The sequence below is a fragment of the Zea mays genome, chromosome 3, assembly GCF_902167145.1.
Source record: "Zea mays cultivar B73 chromosome 3, Zm-B73-REFERENCE-NAM-5.0, whole genome shotgun sequence".
NCBI lineage: Eukaryota > Viridiplantae > Streptophyta > Magnoliopsida > Poales > Poaceae > Zea > Zea mays.
This window is the reverse complement of record NC_050098.1, coordinates 61,247,403-61,265,813: the sequence shown is the minus strand read 5'-3', so window position 1 is coordinate 61,265,813 and position 18,411 is coordinate 61,247,403. Positions and strand designations below refer to the sequence as shown.

Genomic DNA, 18,411 nt, shown 5'->3' with positions numbered 1-18,411 from the left:
ACAGAAATTTCTTTGCTGTCTGGGAGACAATACAAGAAGTCTTCTTCTCCGCTACCGTTGAATATCAATGCCCCCTTTGGATATTTTAATTTCTGGGCGTAATATTGAGCTTCTCATTTTTCTTCTTCAGATAATCGTTTTCCCGAAGCATGTCGTACAATATAATCAGGTACTTCGGAAGATGCTTCGGGAGTTGAAGTGACAGTTCTTTCAGGCAGAATTTGTTTTGCATCTTCTTTTTCTGTTTCTTTTTCTTCGGTTTCCAAGGATTTCTCCTTGGCAGGCTTTGGAGGCCCAACTTTAGTCCCGGCCTGGCTCTTTACAGCTTCGGCTTCAGTTAGTTTTGTCTCAGCCTGTGTTTTTGAAGCTTCGTCAGTTTTCCCTGGAGTAGAGCTTGAACTCTTTATCGTCTCCAGTACATCTAGTACATTGACCATTCTTTTCCTCTTGGGGGTCGCTATAAGATCTTTTTGTGCCTTCGGTACTGTCACTTCTGTCGAAGGGCTCAGAACTTCCGATATTTTTGTTTCTTCGATTCTAGGTTCTTCAATTTTGTTAATCTTCGGCATTGTAGCTGGTTCTTCAATCTCCTGCGTGAGGGCAGGTTTGCTGGCTTTAGTAGCCGAAGATATTTCACGTCGAATTCAGGCACTGTGGCTGGTTCAATGTAGCGCGGTCGGTGAGTAAGTACTTTTACTTTTCTCCTCTTCGGTGCGGGCTCACTCAGAGCAGCTGAAGCAACATCCTTCCCAGAAGTTGCACTTTTCCTCTTTTGCCCCTTCGGCGGGTAGCGGTAGTCAGGATACATAAAACTGATGGCATCAAAAACTCTATTTAGCCTCTTCTTTTTCCGGCTCCCGAAGGTCGCAGATAACGCGTTATCTTCTGCCTTTGAATATGGCCCAAGCAGTTCATCGCTTGTAGCTTCGATACATTTCAGCCAATCATCATCTGGCTCAACAAACTTACCTTCATATCTGAAGGTGTATTTCAACCTAACCAATCCACCTTCGTCAGACTTGGAGATAGACTCCTTTGGCATTTCCCACTTCTCTACAAGTGGCCACACTCTGAAGGCTATGTGCTCCTGGATTAAATCTCTTGTCCCGATGAAAGAGCAAACTATGTCGAAGGCCTTTCGGCATTCTTCGGCTGCTTCATCAATTTCTACCTTCGATTTTCGGAGGCCGAAACGCTGCCAGATAGGGCGCATGATGATATCTTTAATGTCTTCTCGTACCTTTAAATCGTTTTTCACGTAGAACCATTCCTTCATCCAGTCTCCAGGCCATCTCTTCCGAATGGTTGGCACTGGGCAGCTTGAGCCTGAACGAGCGACGAAGCTATAGCAACCAAAATTGTTATGATATTGCTCCTTACCCCAGGGCTTCGTCTCATATAAAAGCTCGTGCATACTGCAGAAACTTTTTGCACTTGGCTCCAAGCCCTAACTCCTCACGGCCCACACGAAGATTCCCATTCTTATAATTGCTTTGGGAGTAATTTGGTGAAGGAAAATCTGATATATCTTTAAGACTTCAACCACAAATCTGCTTAAGGGGAGCCGAAGCCCAGCTTTAAAAAAGCTTTGGAAGATCACGACTTCATTCTCTTCGGGAGTAGGAGCAGTCTTGTCTCCATTGTCAGCCCTTACAATAGACATATCTCGAAAATATCTTCCCCTCATATTATCGAGATGACTTTGTTTAATAGTTGATTTTCCGAAGACTGCGTGACTTGGTCACCACGGTCGATCTTCGGAGTCTTCGCCCCCACTTTCCACATCATAAGTCACTATCACCGGTGTCTTCAGATAAACCTTCTAAAATCTCCCTAGTAATCTTCTTTGTATTTGTCTTTGCTATTGATTCAATAAAGCCAAGATTCTTCTCCTCAGAAAGGCTCAGCTTCGTTTCAGCAACAACTTTTTTTATCTTGAGACATCTTTGGAAATGCTGAAAAAAGTGCTCTCAAAGCCGAAGCTTAGAAAATTTAAAAAGCCAAGCAAGTATTGGTGCGCAAGAGCTAAAAATTGAGCAAGCAAGAGCAGATGGCAAAAAAGCGTGTCAAATGAGCTCGTGGCGTGCTCTTATTTATACGCCTAGTACGTTGAAAACAGGAGGGCCCCGCTTGTCATTGACTGTTGCTATTCTAGCAAAGGGAAGGTGTTTTTTCGGACCTTCGGCTTAGGGCCTTCGTCCATATCGCAATCTGAATTTATCATTCTAACAAATTAATATTGCGAGGGGCTACTGTTGGGGGCCTTCGGCTTCCGAAGGTCCTCAAAAACATGATTTAACAATGTTTCTGGAGTATAATACATAAACAGGTACCTTCGGACTTGGATCAAAACCAAAGTGTGAAGAAGTACAAGGAATACGAAGGATGGTGCAGAGTCGAAGCTATGCGCAGGGGAGCTTCGGCATGATAGCAGAAAAGGAAACTGACTTAAAGATGAAAAGGCTATTTAGACCTCGATGGATTACTATAGAGTTATTAGCAAATGTAAAGGGCATGGGTGTAATTTTACATGGGCTGCGTCCCGTGCCTATAAATAGATGAACATTGCTCCCGTACTATTCACGCGGACTTGGCATTTGCTTTTGCGTCACGCTTGTACTTTTACCTTCTTTCAAGACGAAGGTACACTTGTAATTTGATATCATTTCTATTTTCCATAGTAATAAAATAGAAATGAGCTGATAATAATACATGACTGCTTATATTATCTTTTATATATGATTCTTTCTTCATTATTATATGTTGTATTGATGAAGGTTTGTCCTTCATAACCTTCGTCCGAAAATCATTATATCCCAAGGGAAATAATGCTTCGAAGGACGAAAGACTTTAACGTTTAACATTCTTTGTGTTGTCTTGTTCTTAACTCATAGCATTTGAAAACATGTCCCCAACAAGCATGCTGCCACAATAGGCCATGATGTGGCTCCTCGTCCCACACCACCTAGGTAGAAAATTCCTCAAACAAACCCTCAATATCACGGTTGGACATAGTTAATGCCTTGAGCATTTCTTGTTTGCACTCTAGCAGGTCATCCATCTCTTTATCTAACTATTACAGGTCGTCATCCCAAATCACATTCTCAACTGGCATATCATCAAACACTGAATAATCAAAGCCTTCATAGAACAGGGTTATTTCTCCCTCGCCGTTGTTATGAGGCATTTCATCAAACACAGGAAGGGACATACCTCCAACACTTTGTGCAGCAAGCAGGAGGTCGACCCTCTCTGCAAGGGCTACCCTATGCGCTTCACTCCACTGCAGCAGACGTAGAGTGGCAACGATGACCGCACAGTGCACATCACCGCTGACATTGATGTCCCCTTCACTGCCCTGAAGACGTGCGTGCAGACCATTGAGTGGCACGTCTCCGATTCTGGCGCCACGCTGCAGTCTTGCCATCGGCTCATCCTCACCGGCTCGGTCTTATCCTGATCCTGAACGAGCGAGAGAAGGTGTTCCACGTAGAGAAGCATTGTCGCGCCGTAGTTGTAGAAGCTCCACCTCGTCGGAGAAGTACCCGAAGTAGCGCAGCGTTGCCACCGAAGATCGGAGCCTCCGATACCACTTTAATTCCCCTAGCCCCAGCATGATCACTAGGACGTGAGCTCAACGAATGTTGCGATGGACATCGCCTCTAGAGAAGAAGACGCACGCACGTGAGACATAAGTTATGTAATCTGATTTCTGTTATTCGACAACCTCAAACTTAGTTCAGTTACAACATATAACTTTCCTCACAAGACTAGCCCACTACTGCCAATTGCATCTTAAAACCCATGCCAGAACATGGCCCACTAATAACCACTATTCCCTATGTAGCATGCTCTGTCTTCTATCTTTAGATTCCACTACTAACTTCATCAGCCACCATTGTGTTCTTCTCCTGATATACGTATATTACAAAATCATAGAAGAACTATAGAAAGTTTTGTAGTTTATTTGGGCAATAAACTTATCTCATGGAGTGCACGTGAGCACAACACAGTATCAAGTTCTAGTACTAAAGCTGAGTATAAAGGCATAGCAAATGATATAGTAGAAGTTATGTGGATGCAAATTCTTCTAAAAGAGCTTAATATTCCTAGTACCAAGATGGCAAGACTATGGTGTGACAGTATTGGAGCAATGTATTTGTTTAATGACCATGTGTTCCATGCTATAATAAAGAATGTAGAAGTTTATTATAATTTTATTCGAGACAAAATTCTTAAAGATAATTTGGGATTAATTTTGTTTCTTCAAAGAACTAGATGGATGGCAAAATTACTAAAGCTTTATCTATAAGATTATTATAGAATTTTAAGTGCAATCTAAACCTAGAGAAGGTTAAGGTTGAGGGAGGTTGTTAACAGATATTGTATAGGATAGGATGTTCAGGTTCTAAGTTAGACTAGCATCTTGTTTAAAATTTAGGAATAAGTCTACATAACCTCTGATCTTTAGAGAGGGTCTACTTCACCCCCCCTCATATTTAAAATCGATTGTATAACACATTAAACTTTACTAAACCAGACAAATAACCCCATGGGTAGTTTTAGTTGGTGGTTTTGATGATTTGGCACTAATTTAATTGACACTATTTTGTCTTTTTCAATTATGTATTATACTGGTGTCCAAATTTTATATAATTTTACACAAAAAATTGGTAATTAGATATTTTATTTGCTCTAATTTTGCTGAAATTTTAGGAGTAACATATTAATTACTAAAAATATATAAAAAAAGAGCTTAATATTTTCGTGTCTCATTCATTTCTTATCTTCTAAGGCTAAACATTTTACTTGAGACAATAATACTAGTACTAAACTACTAATTTTTTGTTTGTTTTATTAAGTAAGTTCAATGGTCTTTTTTCTAATTACTGACTAAATTAACTTTATATTTGTTTTTTAGAAACGCCTAGCAAATAGTAATAAAATGATCTCCATATTTTACAAACACCTTATCTTAGCTAAAATAACCTATATAAATAGTTTCAAAATTTTCTGAGAAATTTAAATCTAGACCCATATAAAGTTCTAACAAATATTTATGTAAATTATGGGTCCTAATTCAAAGTTCTCAAAAAAATTTGTAAATATTTGTGTATGTTAGTTTAGCTTGAAGAAGGTTTATGCAAAAATTGGAGAACACCTTATTATTGTTTAGTAAGTGTTTATAAAAAATAAATATATAATTGATTTAGTTAGTAATTAACAGAAAGTCCACTTAACTTGTTTAATAAAAACAACAAAAATTATAATACTTTAGTAATAGTAATATTTAGCTCTAGTAAAAGTGTTAGCCTTATAAGATAAGAACTTAATGAGACACAAAAATAGTAAGCTCTTTTTATGAACTTTTTTATTTATTTTTTAAGATTAATATGTTACTTCTAAAATTTCAAAAAAAATAGGCCAAATATTATATATGATTACCGATTTTTATGTATAATTATATAAATTTTGGACACCGGTCGCAGATAGAATTGTAAAAGACAAAACCGATGTCACTTAAATCAGTGTCACGTCGTCAAATCAACTAACTAAAACTGTCTAGATGGTTATTTATCTTGTTTTATAAAGTTAGAGGGTTAAACAACCGGTTTTGAAGTTGAGCAGGCGAAGTAAACACCATCTAAAAGTTAGAAGGTTATGTAGACTTATTGTTTTATATTTATATTATATTTATCTAGAACTCTTAGAATCCGTTTCTATATTTGTACGCCACCGTGAGAGGTTGTTATTCACCCAATAGATCAACACGCAGCACACACAGAAACCGAGTTTAGTATACCGTATACGCCTCTATACTTTTATATTGCCACCTTAATCATTTGTTTATTTTATTTCTCCCTGAAATACCATGTCACTGCGAAATGCCGTTTTAGTTGGATGGTACAAAATGAACTCTCTTTGAATCTTCACGGGACTCGAGTAGTCAAGTTTAAGGACCAATCGTTACTCTTACTAGATTATTAGATGCACCCTTCATTTGTACCTCTTAAAATGTACGCCAAGTGTACAAATTCTACTTGGCGACTTGCACCATTACAGATGGTGAACTTGTCATCTTAAATCTGGACAGCACCGCACAACTGCCAGTTTGCTTTCTTTCTTGATAATTTCACCTGCTAACGCTGTGCGTCTGTGTACTTAACAGGGATTTGGACAGGCAACTGATCACCCCATGTGTGCCCGCCCCCCACATGGTTGTGCCAAAAGCACATCTCAAATCCTCCAAGCCGTACAGACATGGGGCTAGTATTTAACCGAGCACTAGGTTAAAGGACCGTTTGTTTTGCTTTACATTATATAAGTTAGATTATGATAAAGAAGTGTGAGAGTAAAATAACATTACAAATAAACTGAAATAAGCTATCCAATATTATTTTATTTTAGTTTATTTATGGTATAAAGTGATAGTTTACTCTCTTACTCGTTCATCATAATCCAGCTTATATAATTATATAATCTAGGCGGGAACAAACACGTACATGCATCCTACAACGTGGGAAAGAAACAATGTCGATGAAGAAAACGCGATAGAATTTCTCAAGTGGATAAAGGCTTGGGAGGTTGACGGGACCGCGTATTTGGACACTTTTTTTTTCCTGGGCTGGCACCAGCATTTTTGCAGCCAGGAGATTTGGCAACCGACAAAGACGTAGCCGGCCAATATTTAGAGTCGTCCCTATGAGCAATGCAAGAATCCGTAAAAGCAAAAGGAAAAAAGAAATGTCCAGCTTCAAGCATTACCGTTGCCAAGATATCTGAGCATGGAGGCCACATAGAACAGCACCAAAGCAATGGTGCCGTGCGGATGAATGACCACCGTCGTTTGCCAAAATCTTGTGCCGGGGAAACAATTGCAGTAGTCTAATCTCTGGAGGTGTGATTACCCTCGTGCCGATGAATGGTCGCCGTACGTCGCGTGCCGATGAATAACCTCGCGTGCCAAAATCTTGTGACGGGTAAGTGTATGTGTTTTTTTCTTCTTCTTTTTCGAACAGTTCACGCGAAAACGACACGGCCACCGTGGCGTGGAGAGAGGAGAGAAATGCTTTGTCGCGTGGTGGTGCGGTGGCGAGTGGATGAATGGTCTTTGTCTCCACGGCGGCCCCACGCGGATGACAACAACGTCCGACGCGGATCCGTGTAGAGAGGCGATAACGCTGGGACGTAGCGACTTGGCTAAGAACCGTGGGGCGTGGGCTGGTCGCTGTTCTTGCATGGTTTTTTTTTCTCAACTTTTTGCAGGGATTCTGCACACAGCTCCGAGAAAGAAAAAACCGCGGCGCTTTCAGAGACGACCCAGGCGTGCGAAAAAATCTTTTTTTAAAAAAACCCCGTGTTGCGATTGCAACCTGGAGGAGCCGTTTGTGTTTGTCGTGGAAACATTTTACCTTTTGAGGCGACCTATCAAATATCTACAGTAGCTAGCATACACCGCACGTCGCTCATCTCTTGTGGAATGAGCAAATATCAAAGATCTGCGATGCAAATGCGGCCAATTCCAATGAAAGGAGCATACGGTACGTGCTAATGGGTATGCAGCACGTCAATTCCCTGCCACAAATATGCTCTGCCACAACGTTGTAGACTGCAAATCGTAGAGTAATTCCACGGTACTTCATGAGTTGATTTTGTTTTTGGAATTAAACGAACAATCCATCCAGTTTGATTCATTTCAATTTCCTCCTACAAGCCTATTGGAAACATAAGTAGGCATTAACAAGTGATTGCAGTTCCTTCTAAGCAAAGATAATAGAATAAGCCTACCTAGAGAAAAATCAGGTTTTGTGGGGAAAAAAAGGATAGAATATGTTAGAAAATGGGACGCCTGATCATGACCGAACAAAATTCTGTTGGGCCTTGGCCGCGTCAATCTAGCTCGGGCCAACATTATCCCTCGCGTTGTCCAGAAAGGCAGACAGACAGACGAAAAGTACTGATCACTCCACCAAGCTGCCATCTCATGTGCAATAAAGTACAAAATGCTTCTGACGGACAAGAGTTTTTTTTTGTTAAAGAAAGATTTTATTCAAGCTGCATTATACATCGAGTTGATACACGGCTCTGAAAATGTTCTTCCGACTCTGCCTAGCAAGATGCACATAGCCAACAAAAAAAAAACAGACGCGCTCTAGTAACCAATCATGTTATCTGTAAATTATACAGCACTACACGTATAACAAGGTCGTAGGTTATTGTTCAGACACCAAATGCTGACTGCAGATGCGATCTGACACTACCTGATAGAAGTGCACTCCTTGTCCAATCCTGGATGTTCTTCTTCGCATCTGCAACATAATCATAGCAACACAAGGTCCAGCTTAGATAGATAGAGTAGAGCATCACATTGCATCGTTGCAGGGATGAACTTAAGTATGTAATGTAATTGAAGAGGTCTAACATCTTTGACGTCCCAAGAAATTGTGCATAGTTCAATGCATGTTAGAGCTAAGCAGACAGCATGCAACAAGATGGCACAAAAGTATTTCTGCAGGGTATATGCTCCAGCGAAATCAATCCCATGCTATTTAGATTTTAGAGTAGAGTAAATGGGCAACAACAAGAATAATGGGTAATAGGAAACAAGCTGGAGAGGGGGACATCTAAGTTGAACAACATAGCATTAGATAGCAAAGCAATAGAACGACCACTTCAGGTTTCAGGATATAGCAACACATCCAAACAAGAATAGTCCACAGAATTTTGTTGCTACCTATCCACTTTTCAAATAGTAAACCAAACTTTTGAAGCTGTAGATCTGTTTATTTAGAAAATAATTATATGACTGATTGATAAGCTTCAAAAATATGCATGCTTTACTTTCATCAATCATAAGTTTTTCAACAAGGTAGCATTGGATGCAATACAGGAGAATGTGCACCTTTATTGCATTTGGTGAACCCAATAATATTTGCAATGCTGAGGCTCAAGCAAACTCCAACAACGAGAAGGTAATCAGCTTGAAGTCTGATGAGCGAGAATATCCCAAGTATAATCCATGCAGCCGCCTGAAACATGGAAGGAGTGGTATTTTTCAAATACAATAAACTTACATTGCATCTCTCTATGATATACTACATATCAAGCACAAAGATAAGTATGGTGCAGTGTGGGAATACATATGAACCATAATTTTAACAACATAAAGTTTGCCATGTTTTCTTCACCTCTCCTTCCCAGTTCCCGGTTTCCTTTTTTCTTGAATACGCATGAGAACCGTATATCACTCCATTAAGAACATGGACTATACAACGCACCCAAACACACACAAATACACCCACGTGGCAGGATTTTAGTTACATTCGATTCTAAGATAAACAAAAAACGGCCTGACTAAAGACATAAGGCAACCACCTCCAAGAGATAACCCCTGCACCTGCTAAACACCAGAGGTGAGCCTCATAAAAAAAATCTGTCCGAAGACATGCTGTATACCAGCGTTGGTTCTATTGAACACGATTTTTGTGGTGTTTCCACAGCATCCAAACTTTCCAGTCAATCTATTGTGACAGAATTGTGCTCTGTTTCAATTTTGTCCTAATTCCAAATAAAAAAATGGAATTATGTGAAATTCTGTATGAAAATCATGCAGACACAGCACAGTATGATGACTCAACAGGTCCGTTTTCACTCCAAAATGGAAAATTAAAACAGACCTATGACCTGGGCACCTGACAGTGCGCTTGATCGATATTTTCCGTACTGATCATGTTAATCACCAAGCATGGTATTGAAATGATTCATAAATTCTCAAACCTAACCATAGCCAGGACTCTACTTTCAATAATGAACCATAACTGCATTTGCTAAACAAATAAAATATAAACATTGTAGGTTCAACTATTTCTTTGTCTAAGAGCATCTCCAACAATGCCTCAAATTGGTGCCTTAAATTGAAATATGAGACTCTACACAGAAAAAACTACAACAACAGTGACTCAATTCATAAATTTTGGTCAAAAAAATTATAGGGCACCCTCTCAAGTGCCTCAAATATACTACACCGTAGTGTGCTGCCCTATAATCTAGATTTGAGGCTTTACTGTTGGAACAAGATGTTTTGTTGGTGCCCTAAATTCTATAAAATATACTCATTTTTAAATTATAGGACATTTTTATAGGTCACGTTGTTGGAGATGCTTTAACTAGCAGGATATAAAAACTATAGAAATGCCCCAAACTTTCATTTCCCAGTATAATAGATCAGCATCCACATTGGCTCAGGTCTAACCCCCCCTCTTGATAGACCATGCCAGTGCAATAATACACTTGTGCTTTTGCCACAACTTGATAGAAAAGGTTTAACCAGGAGTTACTAGTTATTATGATATGAATATCTCAGTTTAATCATGGTCATGGGAACTGGATGTATGGCCCATTAGGACAACTTCTCAAAACCACAGTTTGCCATGCTACCTCATTTAATTCATGTTACATTCCATCCATTGCAATTATATATCAAGGAAACATTAATTTTCACATTTTTTCAATCTACAGTTTGTATATGAAAGAAGAGTTAAATGTACAGCTGGTTTAGCAGCATGCATGGAAAACATCCACATATTGATACTATATTAAATACTCTGCTCGTTTTTGAATGGTTATCCCACAGGATACAGGTACAGAGAAATATATTCAACTGAAGACATGTATCTAATACTATGAGTTGATCACACATCTGTGCACACCTAGATTCAGCCCCTTTTCCTGGTGAAGGGTAACTTCAGGGGTACCAACACTAAAAAAACTTGATCTGCGGGGATAAGACAGCCCCCGGGCATTATATTAAGAAGACCTCATGCAGGTCGAGAAAACCCCTGAACCCCTGCCCCACTCATACACAGCGGCACCGTAGCCCATGTGAAAAACGACCAAGACCGGGACCGGGCCTTAGACTTGTGCTTTGGCGTGGAACAGACGAGAGGATTTTTTTAACCACAGCCTGAAATTCGCTCCCATGGGGAGTCAAAGTCAGGACCTAAGGAGTGCTACTCAGACCACCTAACCAACTCAGCTAGAGACCCTTTCGCGGTATCAACACTCAAAGGAAATAAAGTTTACAATAACCACACACTTACAAAATTACAACCAACGTCTCCCAGAATTCCTATGAGCCTATGCATTCATATCCATTTTAATAACAGCAGCAAGTAAGAAATGCATGTAGTGCCTTATAGTTTATATACATGAGTAATTGTCAATACTCTCACTAACTCTATGTGGAGGAATCTTGCATGCTTCTACTGAGTTCATAGAATTCCTTGTAGGTGGGTGTTATTTTACATAGGCTCCTCATCTCATTGTTACTTCCCTAAGAAACTAACTGCATGTCGTCTGAGTATACTAGTATAGATGTACATTCAGCAATACTTCAAGCAACATGAAACTTCTAATAGTACTACTTATTATTCCTACCAGAATATATAATAATAAATAGTGGCCTCTACAGCACTTACAGCCAGATATAGAGTCCACCAGAACAGCCATGAGTCCTTCTTATTCATCCTAGCCAGGGACTGCAACAAAAGGGCTAATTGAATATTTTGTGTGCACAGCTGGACCAAAACAGGCAAAAAAGGAAAAACAAGAATGTAAATTGCCAAATTCAAACCTCTCCATCAAGGCACTCAAACTTCCAGACACTCTCTCCCTCATCGTTAATCTCATTCCACCACCGCAGCCCAACCAGTATCCTTCCGCTGACATTCTTCACGACCCAGAAGTCAAGTGCTGCGAGGAGCACAGTGATGACAAAGATGATGACGAAGTTGTTCACGAACAGTGTGGACAGTATGTAGAACGCCAATGCCGATGCCTTCAGGGAGAAACAATCAGAATCAGCTAAAACCTAACCACAGTTCTGGTGCATATAAGATCAGAAACTGTAGCCATGTGTACCTTGAAGAGAACATGGAAGAAGCATGTCTTAGGATTTGCGTAGTTCTCGGTAACCTCCTGCAACAGGGCGGATCCAGTGAAGAACAACATGGGTGTACACATTCACACACGATAATTTTTGCAACAAAACAAAAGAAATGTTATGCATGATACTACATGATATAACAGATCCGAATGTAAATAGCTTCAGTTAGGGTTTGGGCGCTCAGTTTCGCACAGAAGGAATGGAAGACAAGAGAAGAGGTATGGGGTACCTGTTGGGTGCTCATCGCCGGCGAAGGGCCCGGCGACAACCTGGCACCTGGCGGCGGGGGCGCCGGGGCGGCAGCGATCGCCCAGTCGTCGCAACGAGAAGAGAGACGCGGGGGCAACGCGAGAACCTGGCGAGCGTGGCGACTAGCGAGTAGCGAGGGAGCGTAATCGGGGAAGGCAAAGCGGAGCAAAAAATGCAAGGCCTGCAGGGAGTCCAGTCCGGCCCTGCCGTTTTGACAGGAAGTATCGGGTCGGGCCAAGAAACACTTCGACACTTTTTGGCCGGCCCGAACTCGACTGTAGCGTGGCATCAGCAAGTGCAAGTATTTTGGGCTGCCTTTAGCCCTTTACCCATCCATCCGAAGTGTTGAGTTAGTTGTTTCTCAAGTTTCAAAACAAACTATTCAGTTGACCGTGCATTGCGACGGCTCATAATAACATTTATATAACATATCCACTAAAAAGATTTCAAGGTTTTTTATTGATTGACTCTGCTCTTCGCATAATAATTTTTATGAACGCACGGTATCGGGTACCGTAATTAAGGGTACCCCCAACACTCCTAAACACGGTTGGTAACCACCATCGGCACAAACCGTAAAGGCTGATGGGCACGGTTCAGATTAAGGCTTCGTCTACTCAAGGGACGTGATTTCGCCTCGCCCGAGCCCAGCCTCGGGCGGGAACTGTAGTCCCAGACGAATTCTCGCCTCGCCCGAGGGCCTCCTCAAGCAACGGGCGCACCCTCGACTCGCCCAAACCCCAGCTCGAGCAGGCTTCGTCGAGAAGCAACTTTGGCCAAATCGCCCCTCCAACCGACCGTATCGCAGGCGCATTCAATGCGAAGATCGCCTGACACCTTATCCTGACACACGTGCCTCAGTCGGCAGGGTCGAAGTGACCGCAGTCACTTCGCCCTTCCACTGACCGACCTGACAGGAAAACAGCGTCGCCTGCCCCGCTCCGACTGTTGTGCCACCCGCCAGGGTGAGGCTGACAACAGCCAAGGCGCAACAGGAAGCTCCGTCTCGCCCGACCTTGGGCCTCGGCCTCGGACGGTGGTCTCCGCCTCGCCTGACCCTAGGGCTCGGCCTCAACCTCGACCTCGGAGGAATCGCGTCCTCGCCCGACCCCGGCCTCGGCCTCAGGAGGAGTCTCCGCCTCGCCCGACCTTGAGCTCGGACCGACCACGCTACGGGGGATACATCATTACCCTACCCCTAGCTAGCTCAGGCTACGGGGGAACAAGACCGGCGTCCCATCCAGGCTCGCCCCGGTAACAAGTAATGATGGCTCCCCGCGTGCGTCCATGACGACGGTGGTTCTCAGCCCTCTACGGAAGCAAGGAGACGTCAGCAAGATCCCAGCAGCCCTGACAGCTGTGCTTCTATAGGGCTCAAGCGCTCCTCCGACGGCCACGTTACCGCGTACACAGGGCTCTAGCACCTCTCCGACAGCCACGTTGGCATGTACACAGGGCTCAGGCACCTCTCTGTCGGACACGTTAGTGAAAGGGAAATGTGCCCTTGGGCTATTTCTAAGTATTTTGGTGATCAAGTGCCAACACAAATGGTTTAAGTATGAAACTATGCCAAATGGTGGAAGAAGTGCAAATCAACACAAAGGTATGATTCTAGACTTAGTACATTGGTTTTTGTGTACTAACATATGTGTCTAAGTGCTAGAATCAGAGAAAAGACAAAAGGAAAAAAGAGTTGGCTGTGTACAGCCAACTACTATTCAGTCTGGGTGCACCGGACTGTCCGGTGCGCCAGGCTGGCTCTGGTGAAAAGGCCGCTCTCGGGATTTCATCGGCGGCGTACGGCTAAAAATCACCGAACTGTCCGGTGAGCCAACGGTCGACTGCGCCAACGGTCGGCCGCGCAATCCGCGCGTGAGCGTAGCCGAGCCCACTGTCTGATGGGGGCACCGGACTGTCCGGTGCGCCAACGGCTCCAAATCTTCAATGGTCGGCTGCGCCAGAATAGGAAAGAAATCAGCACCGGACAGTGTCCGGTGGTGCACCGGACTGTCCGGTGCACCACCCGACACAAGGCAAGGATAGTCTTCCTGAATTGCTCTCAACGGCTCCTAGCTGCCTTGGGGCTATAAAAGGGACCCCTAGGCACATGGAGGAGTACACCAAGCATACTTTGAGCATTCTTGATCATTCACACTCCGTCTTTGCGCACTCGATTGACATTCTTAGTGATTTGAGCTCCGTTCTAGTGGTGAACTTTGTGCTATTCATTTGAGCTCAAGTCTTGGTTGTGTGTGTGCGTTTTGCTGTGGATTTGTGTGTGTTGCTTCCTTCCCTTACTCTAGTGCTTTCACTTTGATCCTTATTGTAAGGGCGAGAGACTCTAAGTTGTGGAGATTCCTCACAAATGGGAAAAGAGTAAAGAAAGAAGAACATCATGGTATTCAAGTTGATCATTGGATCACTTGAGAGGAGTTGAGTGCAACTCTCGTCCATTGGGACGCCACAACGTGGAATAGGCAAGTGTTATACTTGGCCGAACCACGGGATAAATCCTCGTGTCTCTTGTGTTTGTTCTCACTGTGTCTATTGTGTTTCACAAGAGCTCTCCTTAGCCACTTCATTTCATTGTGCTAACTCTTAATCAAGTTTTGTGTCTTTAAGTTTTAAGTTTTCACAGGATCACCTATTCACCCCCCTCTAGGTGTTCTCAATTGGTATCGGAGTCGTTCTCTTCAAGAAAGGGACTAATCGCCCGAAGAGATGGATCCTAAGGGAAAGGGGATGGTGGTCAACGACAATGAGAAAGAGTCCATCTTCAACGAGCCAAGGGACGACAAAGCCAACGACTCCGACTCGAGTCAAAATAAGAAGGATGGAAAGAAGAAGAGGCGCATTAAGAAGATTGTCTACTACGACAGCGACGAATCTTCCTCTTCTCAAAAAGACGATGAATACGAGGAGAAAAAGAAAACGGTTAACTCGAACTTTTCTTTCGATTATTCTCGTATTCCGCAAAATTCAAATGCTCATTTGCTTTCCATTCCTCTTGGTAAACCTCCACACTTTGATGGAGAGGACTACGGATTTTGGAGTCACAAAATGCGTAGCCACTTGTTCTCTCTTCATCCAAGTATATGGGAGATTGTAGAAAATGGAATGCAATTTGACAGTTCTGATAATTCTATGTTTATTAATGAACAAATCCATAAAAATGCACAAGCTACTACTGTTCTCTTAGCATCCTTGTGCAGGGAAGAATACAATAAGGTGAGCGGCTTGGATAACGCCAAGCAAATCTGGGACACCCTCAAGATCTCGCATGAGGGGAACGACGCCACCATGCTCACCAAAATGGAGTTGGTGGAAGGCGAACTAGGAAGGTTCGCGATGATCAGGGGAGAGGAGCCAACTCAAATGTACAATAGGCTCAAGACCCTGGTTAACAAGATAAGAAGCTATGGAAGCACGAGATGGACGGACCACGACGTCGTCCGACTTATGCTAAGGTCCTTCACTGTCCTTGATCCTCATCTTGTAAACTCTATTCGTGAGAATCCTAGGTACATCAAGATGATGCCCGAGGAAATACTTGGAAAGTTTGTAAGCGGGTGAATGATGATCAAGGAGGCAAGATATGTTGATGAGGCGTTGAATGGCCCAATCTACGAGCCTCAAACCGTTGCTCTCAAAGCAACAAGTAGCAGGGAGGCGCTACCTAGCAAGGTGGCGCAAGTTGAAGCGGTCGGGCTAAATGAGGACAAAATGGCCCTCATCATCAAGCGCTTCAAGACGGCGCTCAAAGGTCACAAGGAGCATCCCAACAAGAGCAAGACGAAGGGAAAGCGCTCCTGCTTCAAGTGTGGTAAGATTGGTCACTTTATTGCTAACTGTCCCGATAATGATAGTGACCAAGAACAAGGAAAGAGCGGAAAGTGGGAAAAGAAGAAGACCTACAAAAAGGCAAAGGGCGAGGCACACCTTGGAAAGGAGTGGGATTCGGATTGCTCCTCGTCCGACTCTGATAACGAAGGACTCGCCGCCTCAGCCTTCAACAAGTCAGCTCTCTTCCCCAACGAACATCACACCTGCCTCATGGCAAAGGAGAAGAAGGTAAGTACTCGAAGTACCATTACATATGCTTCTTCAAGTGATGATGAGTCTAGTGATGATGAAGTAGACTACGCTAGCTTATTCAAAGGCTTAGATAGAAACAAAATTGATAAGATCAATGAATTAATTGATGCTTTGAATGAGAAGAATAGATTGTTAGAAATACAAGAGGATCTTTTATATGAAGAGCATGATAAATTTGTTAATGCACAAAGTTCTCTTGCTTTAGAGGTTAAAAGAAATGAAATGCTTTCATGTGAATTATCTACATGCCATGAATCTATTTCTAGCTTAAAGAGTATTAATGATGATTTAAATACTAAGTTAGACATAGCTAATAAATCAAGCTCTTGTATAGAACATGTTGTGATTTGCAATAGGTGTAAGGATTTTAATGTCAATGTGTCGGCGTTTCGAGACCGGGGGGTCCCTGGGCCGACGAGTGAAATGTCGCCGCGTGCCCCAGCCCAGATGGGTCGGCGCGAGGCCGAGCGCGAAGGGGGGAAGAAAGGCAGCCGGAGATGGGCGTGAGAGAGGTGGAAATCCCGCGGCCTTCGTGTTCGTCCCGCGCCTAGGTCGGGTGCACTTGCAGTAGGGGGTTACAAGCGTCCACGCGGGAGAGGGAGCGAGCGGCCTCACGCGAGCGCCTGTCCCGTCCTCGTCCCCGCACGGCCAACCCTCTGTAAGAGGGCCCTGGTCCTTCCTTTTATAGGCGTAAGGAGAGGATCTAGGTGTACAATGGGGGGGGGGTGTAACAGAGTGCTACGTGTCTAGCGGAGGAGAGCTAGCGCCCTAAGTACATGCCGTCGTGGCAGCCGGAGAGGTTTTGGCACCCGGTTCGTGTGGTGTCGTGGCCGTCGGAGGAGCGCTGGAGCCTGGCGGAAGGACAGCTGTCGGGGCTGTCGAGTCCTTGCTGACGTCCTCTTGCTTCCGTAAAGGGACTGAGAGCCGCCGTCGTCACAGAGCGTGCGGGGCGCCATCATTGCCTATCTGGCGGAGCGAGCCAGATGGGACGCCGGTCTTATTCCCCGTAGCCTGAGTCAGCTTGGGGTAGGGTAATGATGGCGCCTCCTGTCGACGTGGTCGGTCCGCACCCTAGGTTGGGCGATGTGGAGGCTCCTCCGAGGTCGAGGTCGAGTCTGTCTTTCGTGGCCGTGGTCGAGTCCGAGCCCCTGGGTCGGGCGAGGCGGAGACCGTCGGCTGAGGCCAGGGCTGAGTCCGAGCCCTGGGGTCGGGCGAAGCGGAGTTCGTCGTCGTCTGGGGCTGAGCCCAAGTCCGAGCCCTGGGTCGGGCGGAGTGGAGTTTGTCGTCTTTTGGGGCTGAGCCCAAGTCCGAGCCCTGGGTCGGGCGGAGCGGAGTTCGCCGTCTTCTGGGGCTGAGCCCAAGTCTGAGCCCTGGGTCGGGCGGAGCGGAGTTTGTCGTCTTCCGGGGCTGAGCCCGAGTCCGAGCCCTGGGTCGGGCGGAGCGGAGTTCGTCGTCTTCCGGGGCTGAGCCCGAGTCCGAGACCTGGGTCGGGCGAAGCGGAGCTTCCTATGGTGCCTGAGGTCGAGCCTGACTGCCTGCCAGCCTCACTCTGTCGAGTGGCACAGCAGACGGAGCGGCGCAGGCGGCGCTGTCCTTCTGTCAGGTCGGTCAGTGGAGCGGCGAAGTGACTGCGGTTACTTTGGCTCTGTCGACTGGAGGACGCGTGTCAGGATAAAGGTGTCAGGTCACCTTTGCATTAAATGCTCCTGCGATCTGGTCGGTTGGCGTGGCGATTTGGTCAGGGTTGCTTGTTGGCGAAGACAAGGCCTCGGGCGAGCCGTAAGTATGTTCGTCGCTGGAGGGGGGCCTCGGGCGAGACGGAGATCCTCCGGGGTCGGCTGCCCTTGTCCGAGGCTAGGCTCGGGCGAGGCGTGATCGAGTCCCTCGAATGGACCGATCCCTGACTAAATCGCACCCATCAGGCCTTTGCAGCTTTATGCTGATGGGGGTTACCGGCTGAGAATTAGGAGACTTGAGGGTACCCCTAATTATGGTCCCCGACAGTAGCCCCCGAGCCTCGAAGGGAGTGTTAGCACTCGCTTGGAGGCTTTCGTCGCACTTTTTTGCAAGGGGACCAGCCTTTCTCGGTTGCGTTTTGTTCCGGTGGGTGCGCGCGAGCGCAC

General features: G+C 44.5%; 1 protein-coding gene across 1 annotated transcript; it reads right to left on the bottom strand.

Moving 5' to 3' along the window:
• Window positions 1-8,032: 8,032 nt before the first annotated feature.
• Window positions 8,033-12,351, bottom strand: LOC100193911 (Golgi apparatus membrane protein-like protein ECHIDNA). Its single transcript, NM_001138983.1, has 6 exons — window positions 12,174-12,351; window positions 11,920-11,976; window positions 11,633-11,836; window positions 11,478-11,537; window positions 8,903-9,029; window positions 8,033-8,309 (listed from the first exon to the last, which is right to left on the bottom strand). The coding sequence occupies exons 1-6, from the start codon at window positions 12,186-12,188 to the stop codon at window positions 8,221-8,223; spliced, it is 552 nt and encodes a 183-aa protein (NP_001132455.1). The 5' UTR covers window positions 12,189-12,351; the 3' UTR covers window positions 8,033-8,220.
• Window positions 12,352-18,411: the final 6,060 nt, after the last annotated feature.